This window comes from Panthera tigris, chromosome A1 (assembly GCF_018350195.1).
Source record: "Panthera tigris isolate Pti1 chromosome A1, P.tigris_Pti1_mat1.1, whole genome shotgun sequence".
NCBI lineage: Eukaryota > Metazoa > Chordata > Mammalia > Carnivora > Felidae > Panthera > Panthera tigris.
Window position 1 is genome coordinate 156,895,590 of NC_056660.1, and position 15,793 is coordinate 156,911,382.

The 15,793-nt window shown below is 37.4% G+C and overlaps 1 protein-coding gene across 1 annotated transcript in view; it reads right to left on the reverse strand.

Annotated features, from left to right (window-relative positions):
- Positions 1 to 2,277: 2,277 nt before the first annotated feature.
- The window catches only part of ELL2 (elongation factor for RNA polymerase II 2), a 70,151-nt gene continuing 56,635 nt past the window's right edge, over positions 2,278 to 15,793 (reverse strand). The window contains exons 6-12 of the mRNA XM_042990472.1: positions 15,187 to 15,311; positions 14,943 to 15,030; positions 12,768 to 13,341; positions 10,096 to 10,162; positions 6,508 to 6,679; positions 4,398 to 4,442; positions 2,278 to 4,307 (exon numbers count right to left, since the gene is read on the reverse strand). Coding sequence (XP_042846406.1) covers positions 4,191 to 4,307; positions 4,398 to 4,442; positions 6,508 to 6,679; positions 10,096 to 10,162; positions 12,768 to 13,341; positions 14,943 to 15,030; positions 15,187 to 15,311 — 1,188 coding nt within the window. The 3' untranslated portion in view covers positions 2,278 to 4,190. The remainder of the gene's footprint in view (positions 4,308 to 4,397; positions 4,443 to 6,507; positions 6,680 to 10,095; positions 10,163 to 12,767; positions 13,342 to 14,942; positions 15,031 to 15,186; positions 15,312 to 15,793) is intronic.

The following is a 15,793-nucleotide window of genomic DNA, read 5'->3' on the forward strand; positions in this document are numbered from 1 at the left end:
GGGCAATATGGAGAAACGGTTAAGAACGCAGATGCCAGGGTCAGGTTTCCCAGATTCCACTGTTTACTAGCTGTGTCATGGATGAGTTTCTTAACTTCTCTAAGCCTCAGTTCACTCACCTGTAAGATGGAGATAATAGGGTTGAGGTGAGGAGTAATGGGACAATGCACGTGTAGGAAACGCTTAATCGGTACGTGATTCTTGTTCTCCAAGTAGATGTTGCCTCTGGAGGGCATGCCCTACACTTTGAAAACAGGCAGGTCCTGGAGCAAATACCCTGCCCCCACTTCCTAGAGTCGCCAACAAGAAATAGCTCTGTCCCAGGAGGATCATTTACATTAGGGCATCAGAGAGCACTCTGTTAGGGGTTTTTTGTTTTTGTTTTGAAAGATAAATTTAAGAGCCTTGAAAGGAGACAAAGGAAAAACAATTCCCAGAATTGCAAAGTTAACATTTTTATTGAACTGAAATTGGTGTAGAACAAAAGGGACCACCACAGCTGCTGAAAAGTCCTTGTGACATTTTATCTTTGAGGGTCCTAACATGGTTTGGGTGGAACTGAGAAACAGTGTGTTACATGTGTGTGTGTGTGTGTGTACACACACACACACATAGAAATACTTAGAAATGAGCCTCACATCCTTTTTTAGTTTTGGGTTACAAAGAACAATGATAACATCTTCTGTTGCCTTCATTTAGTAGTGTCAGTTAATATTCTTTCACAAAAGGTTCCTCAAAATGCTGGCTAGAATTTCCCCCCCATCCGGTACACATAAGAAAAGGATTCAGTAACACTTAGGCAAATAAACCATAAGAACTTCAATAGTAGTAAGGGCATATACCACACATACATGACTCAACACTCACACTGCCAGAAATACAGTGAACTGGCTAAAGAGTTTCAGCCAAGTTCCAGAAGCAGAGAATGCACTAGTGGAAGGGGTAAGGCAACCAAGGAGAGTGTTGGAACTGATGGACCACTTGTGTCTAACCATTTCAGCATCTTGCTTCCAACATGCAAGTATCACATTTGTTTTACATCATGAGGTGAAATGCTTTAAGGGAAAAGAAAACTATAAAGTTTAAAAGATCAGAGATGAAAGGAAATGAATACTGAATTTTTACAGTCACTGTGCATGGAGCAATGATATAAACTGACCACACCAATTATTTTTGTGAGAGCAAGTATTGAACCACCATCAAACTCAAGAGTTGGAAGTTACCCCCAAGTATTCCAAGGGAAATAAATAACAAGATAGGAAACAGAATCCCTGCTTAAAAAACAAAACCACATCTAGTGAATGTTGCTTTTGGTTTGTACTCAGTCAGCTGCTCATTCAATCTGGAGTTAATCTGGTGTTGGTAAAAATTTCCAAAAGTGCTTCAAATTATTTTAGATGAAATGTGACAAATGCACACACACGCGCACACACACATACACACACCCCTCATTCTCTCATCTTGATAATGCTGTTTTATACTTACTGTGTCTCTCAAAACAACTAAATAAATCTTTCCACTAGAGTAACTGGTACTAAGTGGCCACTCATTCCTGTAGCAATTATTTGAGGGAATCTAAAAATCTTGCAGTAGGAGATAAAGGATGACTATAAATATTTTACTAGGCTCATGGCCATCTTCAAAATAGCAGATTCAGAGATTTATAGCTCAAATTTGCGCCGACAAACACACATTTTGCAAGGATCTGCCCAATATATATAACAAATATCTAAATTAAGGCTTTTATAGGTAGGTGGTCAGGTCTGTGAATGTGCAACGCTGGATTTTCATGACCTATCTCCAGCTTCCATTATCACCCAATTTGTAAACCAGAAGATGTGCTGTTGTGGGTAGGTGGGAGCTCCAAGGGCTAACAACCAGGGAAGGCTTGTTCGTAAACAAGATCTGAAATAAGAGTTGGCAGTGAAGCAATTGAGAGGATGCCTCATATCATGTAGAGGGAAGAGTGATTTGTACCTGCTGACATGGATAGGCATGAGATTTAGAGACCTAAAGGTTTAGTGCCATTACTAAACCAATGGTCCTCACACTTTGACTTGCAAAAGTCACCTGGAGCATATTTAGGAAAATGTGGATACCTGGGCCCTATACCCAGAGATTCTAATTTGGGTGATGCAAGTGTTTGTCCAAGTACCTTGCTTTTGAAAAACACTGCTCATAGCAAATAGCAGCAATCTTTGATTAAAAGGCCAAGATGTCCAAGAAATGACACCAGTGAGGTCATTACCTATAGACAAATCCCTCAGGAGACTCCACCATAATATAAGGAACACATTTATTCCCATTTCCTATCTTTTTTTAACTCAAAGTTTGAAATCAATGAACATTTAGTAATGATTGTACCAATTCTGAGGTAAAAGGAAGAGCACCAGGGATCTCAATGCTAAAAGAAACCAATTCTTTAGGACGTCTGTGCTACAGAAAAATCAAATTCCTGTAGTAATGTTACAGAGTTATAGTGTACAGGGTCTTGTATCAGTCTTTGTATCGTCTTTTACTTCTGCATACATTTCTATATTATCTACTTTTTCCAGTTAATGTTTTAGAAGAATTCAAAGAGAAAAGTTCATCTACATGCTCTCAGGTTCTCTAGATACCAACATTTTCTGGTTTATACCGATACACAACAAAGTTACTTATTTATTTATTTATTTTTTGGATGCTGGAGACAAACATCTTTATTAAAGATACTACCAAAATTTTGGCAAACATTTCAAAACAGATTTGTAAACATAATGCTTCCCTTTTCAACTGGCAGCACTTTGAAAAGACAATACGATAAGACAACACAACTTGAATCAACATTAGTTCAAAATCCTTATATTTTTGACCACATAACTTATGTTCCCACATGATAAAACAAATGATAGTTTAAATCAACGTCAACAGATAAACTCCATGAAATGAAAGTTTGTGCTGTTTGATGAATCACAGTATGTTATGGTTAAATATATCTGCTCTTTTTTATATTCCTGGCTCCCAGGATGAAAAAAAAAATCTTTAAATATACATTTCATGTAGGTAATAGCTTCTCTGCATATCTCTCTTCAAAAAATACTTTATAGCAGTATATAAATAGGTTACCTACATGTTTAATTTTATAATTTTGCCCCAAAACTATAGATCTGTTTCATTTTCATAACATATTGATTTTGCCCAACATTAATAAAGCTGACAAACTGTTGAAATGGAAATGCTTTTGTCTTCCACGATAGAAGTAGCAATTTGACAGAAAAAAAAACAAAAACAAAAAACCCTACAGTAACACTCGTCTGTTGTTTAACCTGAGCGTTTGGCCTACTGAGAGTAGCAGCTTTTTTCCTCCATGCACGCTCACATCCACACCACCTCTGCACACATACTGGTCGAGCACACGCTTTCAGACGCTGGTAGGCCACAGTATACTTCCCATTGCTCTAACCAAGTGGGAAGTAGTGTAGCTAATGATTAACCACACTATGTACACAACTAGCAAACACCTTAAGGCAACCATTGCAATGGGGGGTTAACTTGTAGGGCGGATTTACTGTTCTAGATCAAGTCAGCCTGTATGTACATATGTGTGCATATTTATACACATACACATACACCTTTCTATTTCTTAACCCTCCAAAACAATGTTTTAAATTTTTTTTTTTGTATTTTGTGCAAATTTCTAAATATTCTACCATTTAAGGCAAAGAGTTTGCGTTAAGAAAGGTCAGAAAATAGGCTTATGTTTATCCAAAAGCATTTCACCTTGCACATTACTGTTTTTTTTTTTTTAAACACACATAACTTTGAAGTATGGACATTGGATCCCCAATATCTTAAAAAAATCATTTCTAATGACAAACATAAGTTTTTAAGGAAAAGAGCTGATTTGAAGTATAGACACTGGATCTCCAATATCTAAAAAAAAATTATTTCTATTGACAAACATAAGTCTTGGGGGTGGGGTAGGCATGGGAAGAAGGACCAGAAAAAGCAGCTTCAAAAATGCAGGGAAGCAAAGTAAAATGGAAAAAAAAAAAAAAAAAAAAAAAAAAAAAAAGTAAATAACTCAAGTTTACTAATACTGAAACTTTCAACAAGCAAAGTTTCATTTTTTTAGCATCTTAGAGCAACTCATTTGGAATTTTAAATAAATAAGCTTAAGTTTATTCACATCTTCTGGTCCAAGCAGAGATCTAGTGCCATGACTCTGCTTGCTGTTGGTCAAATTCACCTATTAGTCTTTTGATGTGAGCCAGCTTGTTATGAAGATACTCGCATCTGTATTTTTCTTCATGATAATTGGGACTGGACTGCAGAGGAAACAGACGGGAGGAATTAGGTTGCAGAATTTATAATACTGCCCCAACTACGGGTCAGAAACCCACAGCGATGATTCCTACCTGCTTGATCTTCTGATATTCTTGTAAGACTTCTTCATGAACATTCTACAAAATTAAAAATTAAAATCAGAAGGGAACAATTTTTTTTTTTTTTTTGGCAATATAAACAGCTAACACACATTCAGCAAGGGTGGGGAAATACTGATGATGGGAATGTAAATTGGTACGCTCTTTAAAGAAGGCAATTGGCAACTGCTATCAAAATAGCAAATGCAAAACTGACTCAGCACTTATACTTCTCTTTCAGATTTGCTTGCTCCTGAGTGAAATGCTGCACGTAGAAGGTTATTTGCTGCAGTACCGTTTGTAAAGCAAAAGACAGTAAAGAAAATTTAAATGTCCATTAATCCATACAAAGGAATACGAAAAGGCCATTAAAAGGAGTAAGTGCTTCATGTACTTATATAAAGTTCTCTAAGATGCATTATATTGTTTAGTGAAAAAAAGCAAAGTGCAGAATGACTTATACATTTTGATATCATTTGTTTGAGAAGAAATATAATACATTCTAACAACTTCCTTCTAAGATGCACGTTTCCTCTCATTTTAATGCAATCAAATAATGTGTGACAGTTTAACTTACTGGAACAGAAGACAATATGTACATATTGTAACTGATGACATCTTAGATTCAATTACATATAGCACACAGGTGAATTTGCTTGTGTATATACATGTGTATATACATCTTACACACACAAACCTCTGAAAGAATGCACTGGAAACCAGTACCATTGATTGCCTCTCAGGAGGGAAATTGGGTGGCTAGGGAAGATGGCTAATACTTATCTAACCTTATGTACTATGGACTAAGCAGTTTCCAAATACTTATGTTTATTCTGCACAACTCTATCTAATCACTTTATTTTATGGATGGGGATTCTGAAGAAAGTTAGGTAATTTGCCCAAGGTCACACAAATATTCAATGGTAGAGCTGGGAATCAAACCCTGGCAGTTTAGCTCCGTAGCCTGCTCCTAACCACTAAGCAATCCTTGGAATTACATTTTAGTTTAAATATAATCATGGTACACTGGTAAATAACTACATGTTAAAAAAAAAGAAAGAAAGAAAGAAAGAAAGAAAGAAAGAAAGAAAGAAAGAAAGAAAAAAAACACCCCACCATATCAATGACCTCTTGCACCCTCAAACACAAATTCCTCTGGCAAAGTCTTCCATAACTCTAGGCAGCCTGTTTAAAGATTAAGACCCACTAATGGAAGGCATGGTCTTTAGAGCACAGATGCTCTCAGGTTGTTTTGCCAATTGTGGGAAACCCATTCACGTTCTCTCATGTGGGTCCCTGTCAGAACAACAGTTACTAGGCCAGAATGAAGGCATCGTCTATGGTTGTGAATTGTGACAAATTTATCTGGCCTACATAAGGAGGGACACATTCATTTGTATTAATCCTTTTGCTTGTAACTATGAGAAAGAACAACCAGTATGTGGGTCTGGCTTTTACTGGTTTGCCAGCTATGGTAATACTACTAATTAAAGTAGGGAAGGGAAAATGGCTTAGTATCTGTTAACAAATGTCAGTCTTTGGAATAGCTGGAAACACCAAGCTTTTCTTCACTTAAGCCCCAAATCTCTGTGGTATTAAACCCTTTTTATATGTTATGTCTATATCTTCCCTATTCTAGGCCAGATTGAGTTTTTTTCTAAAAAAACATAGACTTGAAATAGCAATTTTTGGGAACAGCACAAGATCTAACAGCTATGGTCTGAGTTGGCAATGCAGTTAAATATTTCAATGAATTCCAAATCAACTTTTTTCCTATTTAGTTGTGTTTGCTTTTTACCTTGATACTCTATTATGTTATAGTAAATACATAAGCCTCTATTACATATTTTATACATATTATGTTATATAAAGTTATTTTCCACTGACAGAAATACAGTTCGTTGTGTTTACTTATTTTAGAGAACTATTTCAAATACTGTATTTAGTTTCCTAGCTAATTTTCAATGAAGACCAAAAGCTGCAGAGAGGCTGGTTTGCCAGAGGACATTCTCCAAAGGCCAGTGGGATGCCTGGGGGTGGACCGGGTAGAGAACAAAGAAGGTAAAATATGGAAGTGAGCCTGTCTAGGAGCAAACATGTTTACCTGATACTCTTTTGAGCCCGGAGAAAGCCGCTTTCGTTGTGCATCAAGTTTGATAAATCGTCTAGCTACAGTCTCCATCCTGGCATGCAAGGCCCTGTATTCATCATATTCAGCATTGAAGTCATCCTTGTAATTCTGGCGTTGCTCATAGGAGACGATAGCAATGTATTTTCTAATAAGAAAAAAGAAAAAAAATATAAATGGAGAGAAACTACAGAATAAACATAATGCACAAGTCTGACATTTAAAACAAATATTTAGAAACTGTATCCAAGCATGTTTCCCTGGATTGAAAGTTGCCCTGCCACTGTTTGCTGCCATGTCACTCCTTCAAAGAACTTTCAGGTGAAATTATCCCACAGGAGAGCTTAAGATGTTCAGTGAAGGAAAGTTAAATGTGAAAGAACACGGTGGCAATGGAATTGAAGTGTGACTAGAAAACAACGCTTATACAGATTTAGCTTCCTAAACCTTTCTCTATCCAAAATAATTCACCACCACTCTAGCGGCAGAGGCCAACCCATCTGTTCCGAGTCACACGGAAACAGAAGGACTTGGTGGGTAACATGAAACCAGGAGAGTGTCACCCAGTCACTAAGTAAACGCTAAAGTCAAAGCTCTCTCTAGTTGTGCGGCTAAGAGGAGGTCTGTCTTTTGGCCGTTTACACCTGCTGCCAGTAAGGCGCCTCAGGCTTGTTCCCTCTGCCTCTTTCCTCCCATGTTTGACTAGGCAAATGTATAGAATACAAAAGGGAATGAATAATTTTCTTCTTTTGAAATGACAGACTGGAAGAAAAAAAAAAAAGAAAAAAGGGCATATCTCTCTAGGTCTTTTCAGCCCTAAAGGGTCATATTCTATGTAACTGAACGTCAGTGTCATAGTATTATTCTAACTTAGTTTCTTCACGAATCTATTTTACTTTAGGGTGTAAATACCTCTAGGGAACTGGTGAGTGAAGGCCATTTTCCCAGTGTGTCAGTTTATTCAGTGGTAAGCAAATTAAAACATCATTTTAATATTAAAACACAGTATTATTTGCTTGTGGCTCTGGGAAGTGGGATCACACCAGGGGCTGGCCTGGGTCTCTGTACTCTGCGTTCCTGCCATGGAATGCTAAGTTCCCTTGACTTTCTGAGATAAAAACTGACATTCCAAAGCAATTCCATCAGGGGCAGGTGCTTCAGCACTCCCGGACATGCACAGATATTCTTAACTGTGGGAAAACCTTGGAGTTCAGTCCTTCACAAAAATGGTTTTAGATAACCTTACCAGTTTTATTTAAAATGAGATGGCACAAATGTCTGGTTGGCAATGTGAGAAAAGCGATGCAACTGAGCACTTAATGTCCTCATTAATATTTTTATTCATGCCAAGTTAGCCTCTGTGGAGGTTCGGTTTCTAAGTGTGAGGGAGACAGCACTGGTATGCTGATGTCTCTGATGTAAGAAGAGTGTGGTGAGCCAAGCAGTGACGCAGGGCTGTCCTGATGTCACAGCGGAGGAAGCCCGGGGCGGGAAAGAGCTTCCTGGGGACAAGTGCAGGTAAGCAAAATGGCTACACTGCTCAAGAAACTCTGGCTTAATGTGTTCTATGAAATATCCTGCTTTCTCAAGATCACACACAAGGCTACACCCTCAGTATTTTATTTAATAATTTCCTTAGGGAAAAACACCAATCTGGCCAACAGTTGTGTTGCTATTATAGAAGATTATTTGGTTATATTGGCACTTTAATGAAAGGCATTTCACTATTTTTAACAAAAATTGTTATGGTTCTACAGCTGGCTCTAAATGCAATGACGGAATAAAATTTTAAAGGGTTTGGATATTTCACAGCCACAAGTAACAAAAGTATTCTTATTATATAAAAATTAGGGATATTGTGGTTTAGGTATGAATTATTCAGAGGCTGATCATTAAGGTTTTATTGTATGTCTTTTTGGTTTTCTTAAGAAACAGCTTAAGTTCTGTAATTGCAGTGATTTTTCTGAAAATCCATGCTTTCTCACCATTTTAAGAAAATTGGCTATAATCATATAAGACAGTTTTGTGACAAAATAAATTGCTTTTACTTTAATAAATTAAGCAAACAATTACACAGGTTACATACTTTTGTGATTTTTGAGAGCCAGAAACGTGACAAATGTGCCAAAATGCACTGAGGCAGATGCAGTGACCATCCCTTAGATTAGGATGTTAAAAACCACTTTTTAAATATAGAATTAACTGGTTAAGTTGACAAAGCACAGCAACATCCTGAGTGCATGAGGAAAGGGTTAGAATTCTTTTTTAGCCTCCCCACACGATTCTGTCACATAGAACTAGTTTACATCACTATTACAAAAAAGAGGAATTCAAAATCCACCGCAAGAGAATAAGAGCACAGTCCTGCAGTTTTCAACGGAGGGGGCCGACTTCCGCAAGACTTTTAAGAAGTGGGTTTGCAGTAGGAGAGGCGAACCCCCTCATCAGTGGAGCCAGACGCTATGCTGTCCCCCAAGCAACCTTCCCTGGGCCAGCTTGGTGGTGGCCACTTTTCAAAGCTCCCCCACGCCCCGAACTCTAAAACCATATACCACCTCCGATGAGAGAGTGCTCGGTATGGTTTCTTGGGTTCTTTTTAGTCAAGAGATGATAACCAGCATTATGGTTTCATGCTGTATCATTCCCCAATAAGTATAGCTTTCACACTACTGTTAAGCAAAAGTAACACATTTTAAGTATATTCTTTACTCTGGAAATCAACATTTTGTGGTATACGGAATGCTAAACAGCACAGTTTAACTTTGTCCACCATGAGATGCTAATAGAGAAAAAACATTCATACAGCTCAGAGTCCATTTTCCAATCTACATTCAAATTATTTTGCACACTTGTTCATTTTCAAAGCTATCTGCAGTCAAATCTGTTTGTTCTTCCACTCTCCATTTTTCCAGGCTCTTGCAACTTAATTATTTCTTCTTACAGAAGCCTTTGAGTCTATAAAAAAGCTAGAATTATGTCTACAAGTTATAATTTTTGTGATAACCAGTTACAAAAATGTCCCCAGCTCAGCATTTAGCAACTTGTTGTCATAACGAGAAAAACATTATAACTGGTACTAAAGTGAAATGATCTGATTTTACTCTTCTCTCCTTTTAAAATTAATTCCATGGCATAACTTTATTTAAATGAAAATCAGTCTATCTCTAGTTTGTATTAACTGTGGAGATTTAAGCACTTTATCAGTAATAAACTCTCTCTTTGGGGCAACAAGTGAATGTGCATTGATAGACTGTCAGCTTTGAAGAGTCAGACCCCTGAAATCTTCCATAATCAAATGCCTGACCTGGCTACAGAACAAAGGACAGGCTTCTCTATACTTAAAGGCCACAGAGCAGAACTCAGCGCTGGGGGGAGACACAACCTGCTTAGGCAGACAGGGGTGGATTTGGGACGAGCAGGCTTAATGGCAGCCTTTCAAATGCAGGGGTGGCTCTGGGACTCTATTTCTGGAACTTCTTTTCTCATTTGCAAATTATGGGAAAAGAATTTGCAAACTTTCTAAAATTAAACAGTTCTCTCCCATTGGCAGACATCTGAACTTACATCAAATAATCTGGGAGTTCAATTGTTGAAGAAGGCTCCGTGGAGGCAGTGCAGCCCTCTTTAACTCCTACAAAGAAAAAAAAAAAAAAATCAAGCTTTCACCCAACAGTATGGTTATAAAATGCCTATAATTCTAAAATAGATCAGAAACATCTGGAACACTCTTCCTCAAATTCTATTCTTCCATCTCAATAAGCAACAGTGAGCAAGGAATACAATTGCACACGAACAACAGAGGCCCTGTGAGCAGGGCCAGCAGAACTGACGCCAGGCATTGAAAGCACCCTGGCTACCGCAGTGTCTGCACAATAAAGGAATTCCGTCTTAACCCAAGGTCAGTCTTCTATTCTTTCAATAACAGTTGTGGCATCTGCCCAGCAATTCAAAGACTGTGCTGGCAGATGCAGCCACACAATGGAAGATACAAATTTTACATCAACATCTACTTTTCATAGGATTCGAACAAGGCAGATGAGACAATGAAGTCAGGTAGCAGACCGCTTCAGTCACTGTATTTTATTGCTACCCTTTTTGTATGCAGACAGTGGAAGGGGTAGGAAGTTTTCCCATATGGGTTTTGAAGTAATTTAAAATAAGTCATTACTGAACACCGATGTACACTCCTTTGGTCTCTTATCTCTAAATCTCATATTACTACACAGATTTGTTTAAAAAAAAAAAAAAAAGACAAAGTGCCAGTCATTCATGGCTATGCTATGAAAATGTGTAAAATCCCTCACTCAGGATTCTATTTATTTGAACACAACCAACATTTCCTGAGGGTAAGTTTAGACTTTTTATTAGGGTAACTTTTTATCATTCAAACTAGAATTAAATTAATAACTCACATCCTAACCCTGCCTGCTGGCAAAATGGACATGTTCAATATAAAACAAAAGTGAGTATTTGATAATTCCTTAGTTCAACATTTTAAAAGACCAAGTATACGAAATAAATTATGCAGACTCTGTGGCCTTATTGTTGTGTGTGTGTGTGTGTGTGTGTGTGTGTGTGTAGACTTTGAGACTCCCCCCACTCCTTTTTTTTTTTTTTTTTTTTTTTTTTATAATAGCCTGAGTCTTAAAGGAAAAGGCATTAAGTGCATGTCACCTGGCTTCTTCTTTGCCATAGACCTAGATAAATTCCAACAGATTCAGGGGATGTGGGTCTAGATCTATCCTCAGTTTGTGATAATCTCAAATGGCTTTGAAAGGTACTACATCCTTTGTGAAGGATTCAGAGACTCAGTCTGTTTCTTCAAGTCTCCAACTGAGAACACTCAAACTTTGCTGTACATCTCAACATACTGGGATCCAATCCTCCCAGCACTAGCCTGACTCAGGATCACCATCTCAGCGTTGGAAGTGTGTGGACTGGGATATACCCAGGTATACTAACTCTGAACACAAGGTGTTATTACTGCTTGCCTCTTCCTGACTTGGCAAATTTAAGTACAACAGTGTTTGAGGGAAAAAGCTTACACCTACCTTTTGGGTCACTATATAGTATCACACCGATCTAAATATTTCAACAGATAAGCTGTGATGTGCAGTATAGTCAATCCAGGTCAGTGAAGGCACTGCATTTTACTATGCTGCAAAGCTCCTCTCATGTGGTAAAAAATGGTCAGTTAAATCTAAGAATTACAGACTTCCAGTATTATGGGCAAATTACAGAAAGGCAACACTCTTTAACCTCTTCATTAAAGTAACTTTTCTAAAGTCATATTTTCCTCGAGAATTTTGCTTTGGTTATGCCAAGTTTAAAATTGGCAGCAATGCTAAATGAGGGGCTTGAATCTTGGAATGCTGTTTGGGGAACATTAAGGTTTAGAGCACAACTTTTTTTTTTTAAATAAGAAAAATATAATTTTGTTACTAGGTGTTAAAAATCATTACACCTTAGGTAAGTGGTCTTCCTATGATTAGTTTTTCTTTAGAAGTAAAGCATTATTTTAAGCTTCTTTGCATCTCTAGGTTATCTGGCTTTTTAAGTTTTCAAAAGCTTGAAATGGTTAAATTTTACTAATGCTAGTATACTAAAACAGTGTTCTCAAAATTGAAAAAATAATTTCTTAAGCTCTATCAAGCAAATTGCCAACAGCCTTGCATAAGACAAATTGCTTGCTTTCCCTCTGAATAAAGATGATGTTATGGATCTGCATATGCAATCTTACTTTGCTGGTTTTATAAAGAATTTGACATTTCCCCTGTGTTAACATTAATTAAGGCAGGGGTGACCCTGTTTCTCTGGCAAAGAAGGAAAAGAATTATTTTTATCGCTAATTGTGTGTCTGGTAAAATTAGTTCAAGAATGGCAGAGAATAGGTCACGTTGAGGTTGTGCAATACCCTGACAGTTATGGAAAAGAGCAACAAAGTCTACCTTTTAAGAGGGGGTCTCTAGAGGATAACAGTCATTTTCAAATGTTACCATGTTATTATCAAATTTAGAAACTATGTTTAATAGTTGGTTAAAAAGAGACCAAAAATTACTGATGTTAAATATAAGAAAAGAAAAATCTGCTCCAAAGCACAACACTAAGATTATTAACATAAGGTCATTTGACAAAAAAGCATTACTAATTATATAAACAGCATAATGTCCCTCACGATAGTCTGCTCTGCCCGATCACTTAACACATGTAGTTAGTTTTACAAATGTAAAGTGTACCTTCATTGGAATCTGGACTGGAGTTGTTCAGCTTGGCAATTTCCTCTTCTTCTCTTTTAAGGTCCTCTTCCTTTTCTTCAGTCATCTCAATGTCGTGCTTTTTAATTTGGTCCTTTTCCTTGTGTTTTTTAGACTTCTTTTTGGACTTTTTGTGAGACGTTGAATGGGTTTCTTCCATAGGCTTTGGACACTTTAGTAGAACTGAACCAGGGGGTAAGGTTTCCAGAGAAGTCCTAGAGGTATATTTGTCTTGCTGGTCCTCATAGATACTACTGTTTTGACTAAAACTGTCAACAGGTAGGTCTTGAGTCCCCCGGCCTTCTGGAGTGCTAGGGGAATTGGAGTTAGAATTTACAGTCTGAGGAGGATTGGAAACGGGCAGGTGGGTTGAAGGCAGTGGTGGAGGGGTAGGGATGGCAGCAGCTGCAGGAGGCGGCAGGAGGCCTGCAGCAGATTTTTCACTCGTGGGATTCAAATGACCATTTAATGTTGGCGGCACTCTATTTGTCAGGTGAGATATTCGAGCTTTCTTATTCATTAAAGGATCAATGAAATCTGAATCTAAAAGCCGTTTCTGTTGGGGAGGGGCAGAAAAAAAAAAAACGAGCCACTTTGCATTAAAACTCAATACGTGCATCATTGGCTACCATATGAACTGTACTTATACTTTCTGATCATATAGCCCCACCCTAAGTTCTTCGAGAGACTATGCCATTTATGTGGACTGTACCACTTAGGAGAGTACTAAGAAGAGGTAACCTTCTTCCTCAGAGGGCTGTGGCTGACCTAGTTATATTAAAAGAGAGGAAGGAGAAAGCAGTTTGTACCATTTCACTCGGTGAGGACTAAGAAGGGTAGGTAAAGGGCAACAAAAGCCTACACTTATTTAACCTCCTCTAATGTGCTAACATGCTCTACTTATGAATATTTTGGCTGCCATTTATTATTTTACCTGTCTTAAAATGGGAACAGCCAGTACCTTGAAAGTAATTTCTCTAAGTATCTCTATTATTGCTGAAATGCTATTCAGTTTTTTTCCCTCTAAATATATCTCTTCATCAGATTGGAAGGTAAGTTTTAATAACTAGTCCATAAAAATGATATGGAATTAGTATTTCAGAAATTTAAAAAATTATGCTAATACTATCCCAATCCAGCAATAACAATATTTAAATTAAAAAGGGAATTCAGATAGTCGAAAAGTACAAAGCATACATCCAATGTAATAATGTGGCCTAAGCTTCACCTTGAAAAAAAGTAACAGTTAATCATCCCATTAATTATTCTGTTTCCAATTTAGCACCATTGATTTGGCAGCCATTACATAATTAGATTACAGTATAAATAACTTCATGGCAGTTGGCATTAAAAGTGAGGATTCTATAGACAATGTACATGCAAGGACAAAATTACTTTTATTTTGTTCTCCCTCTGTTCCTTACAATAGGTTTCTAACAGTTTTTGACATGTGAGTAGCCTTTTGCCCACAGCAAGCTTACTGTTGTCCACACATCTGTCCTGTCTCCCGAATCCTTGGGAGGAGGGTCCAGAGAGAGGAGCACTGTGTGAGCAGCACTGGGGTAGATAGGTTTGTCCCACTGTCAATCCCCAAATCAGGGAAAGGGAAATAAAGAATCTTTTGGGGGAAATTTTAAGCTGGAAGGAGTGAGGTCTAATTGGAATATTCTGACTGGGATTTAATTGAAAAATACGTTAAGGACACACATGTATGAAAAGGACAGAATTTTTTATTTGCTTATTTTATAAACATTTTTCCTTAAGAATATTTTTCTGGAACATGTTTCAGGTAGTATTAAATGCCTCCAATTTTCAATATAATCTGAGACTGAATACAGGACTGGGTAAGTCTTCTAGGTAGTGACCAAATAAAAAAGTAGATAATCTTATAATAAAATGGAAACTTCAAATATGGAAAAGCAGAGTAGATATTAAACACTTTGACAAGCAGTGCTGTGTAGTGAAAAAGAGGTGTGGGCTGTGAGCCAGGACCTGAATTCTAAACAGAGCTCTGCCATGATCTGGCCGTGTGACTTTGGGTAGGCAAGCTGTGCGGCTTCTCTGGGCCTCATTTCTCTCATGCATAGATCACACCACGTGAACTAGCTGGTCCCTAGAGTTCACTTAGGGGCTATGGTTATGTAATTTTAGGAATACCTGAGGAGAAGATGCAGCATCTCTACTAGAACATACAGGAGATTCTGAACGGCTGGTGCTGGCAGCATTCTGAGATGGATTTAGTTTTCTGTAAAGGATACATACATATGTTCCAGTTATGAAGAGAATTTTCAAATGTTCATGATAAAAAGCTTACCCTTGCTTCTCTTTTCCTTCTCAACACTAAAATAACAATAACTAATATTATCACTTACTTGATCGGTTTCAAAGAAGAAAAATTTACCTTGAGAGCACTGACTGTAATGACCGTCTGTCGATTTCATTGTATCCAGGCCAGTCTTTTTGAAGTTCTTTAAAAACATAATCCTTTAAGGTATACGAGAGGTCCTTAGGATTCAGATTGGCTACCTGGCACATAGTGTGAAAACAGAGCATTAGCCGTTTTTGCTATTTCCTAACCCAAAACAGGCAACATTTTGCATTTACACTGAAAACAACTGTACCAGTTGGCTACAAAGGGACTGCCAGTTTTGCATATGACAGGTCTCAATAAATGCTGTTTGACTTCATTGGGGAATTAAAACTTTATATATGCAGCTAAATATTTTTTCCCTGAATGTCCACCACATGACATTTCTATTCAAACAGCCTACTGAGGCAAAAAGTGGAGGAAGATTTATTTATTTATATATATTTTTTAAGTCAAGTTTTTCTAGTCAAAGGAGTTAGATTAACAACTTCATTATTTACTTCTGGCCATTAACTCCCGTTACTTGTGAATCACAGTAAAAATCTTTGATCATTTTTATTACGTACAAACCAAACAGTGCCCAAATGTTGGGTTATAAACTTTCCCTTCAGCAATCAGCAGAAATTATCTCCATAAATAG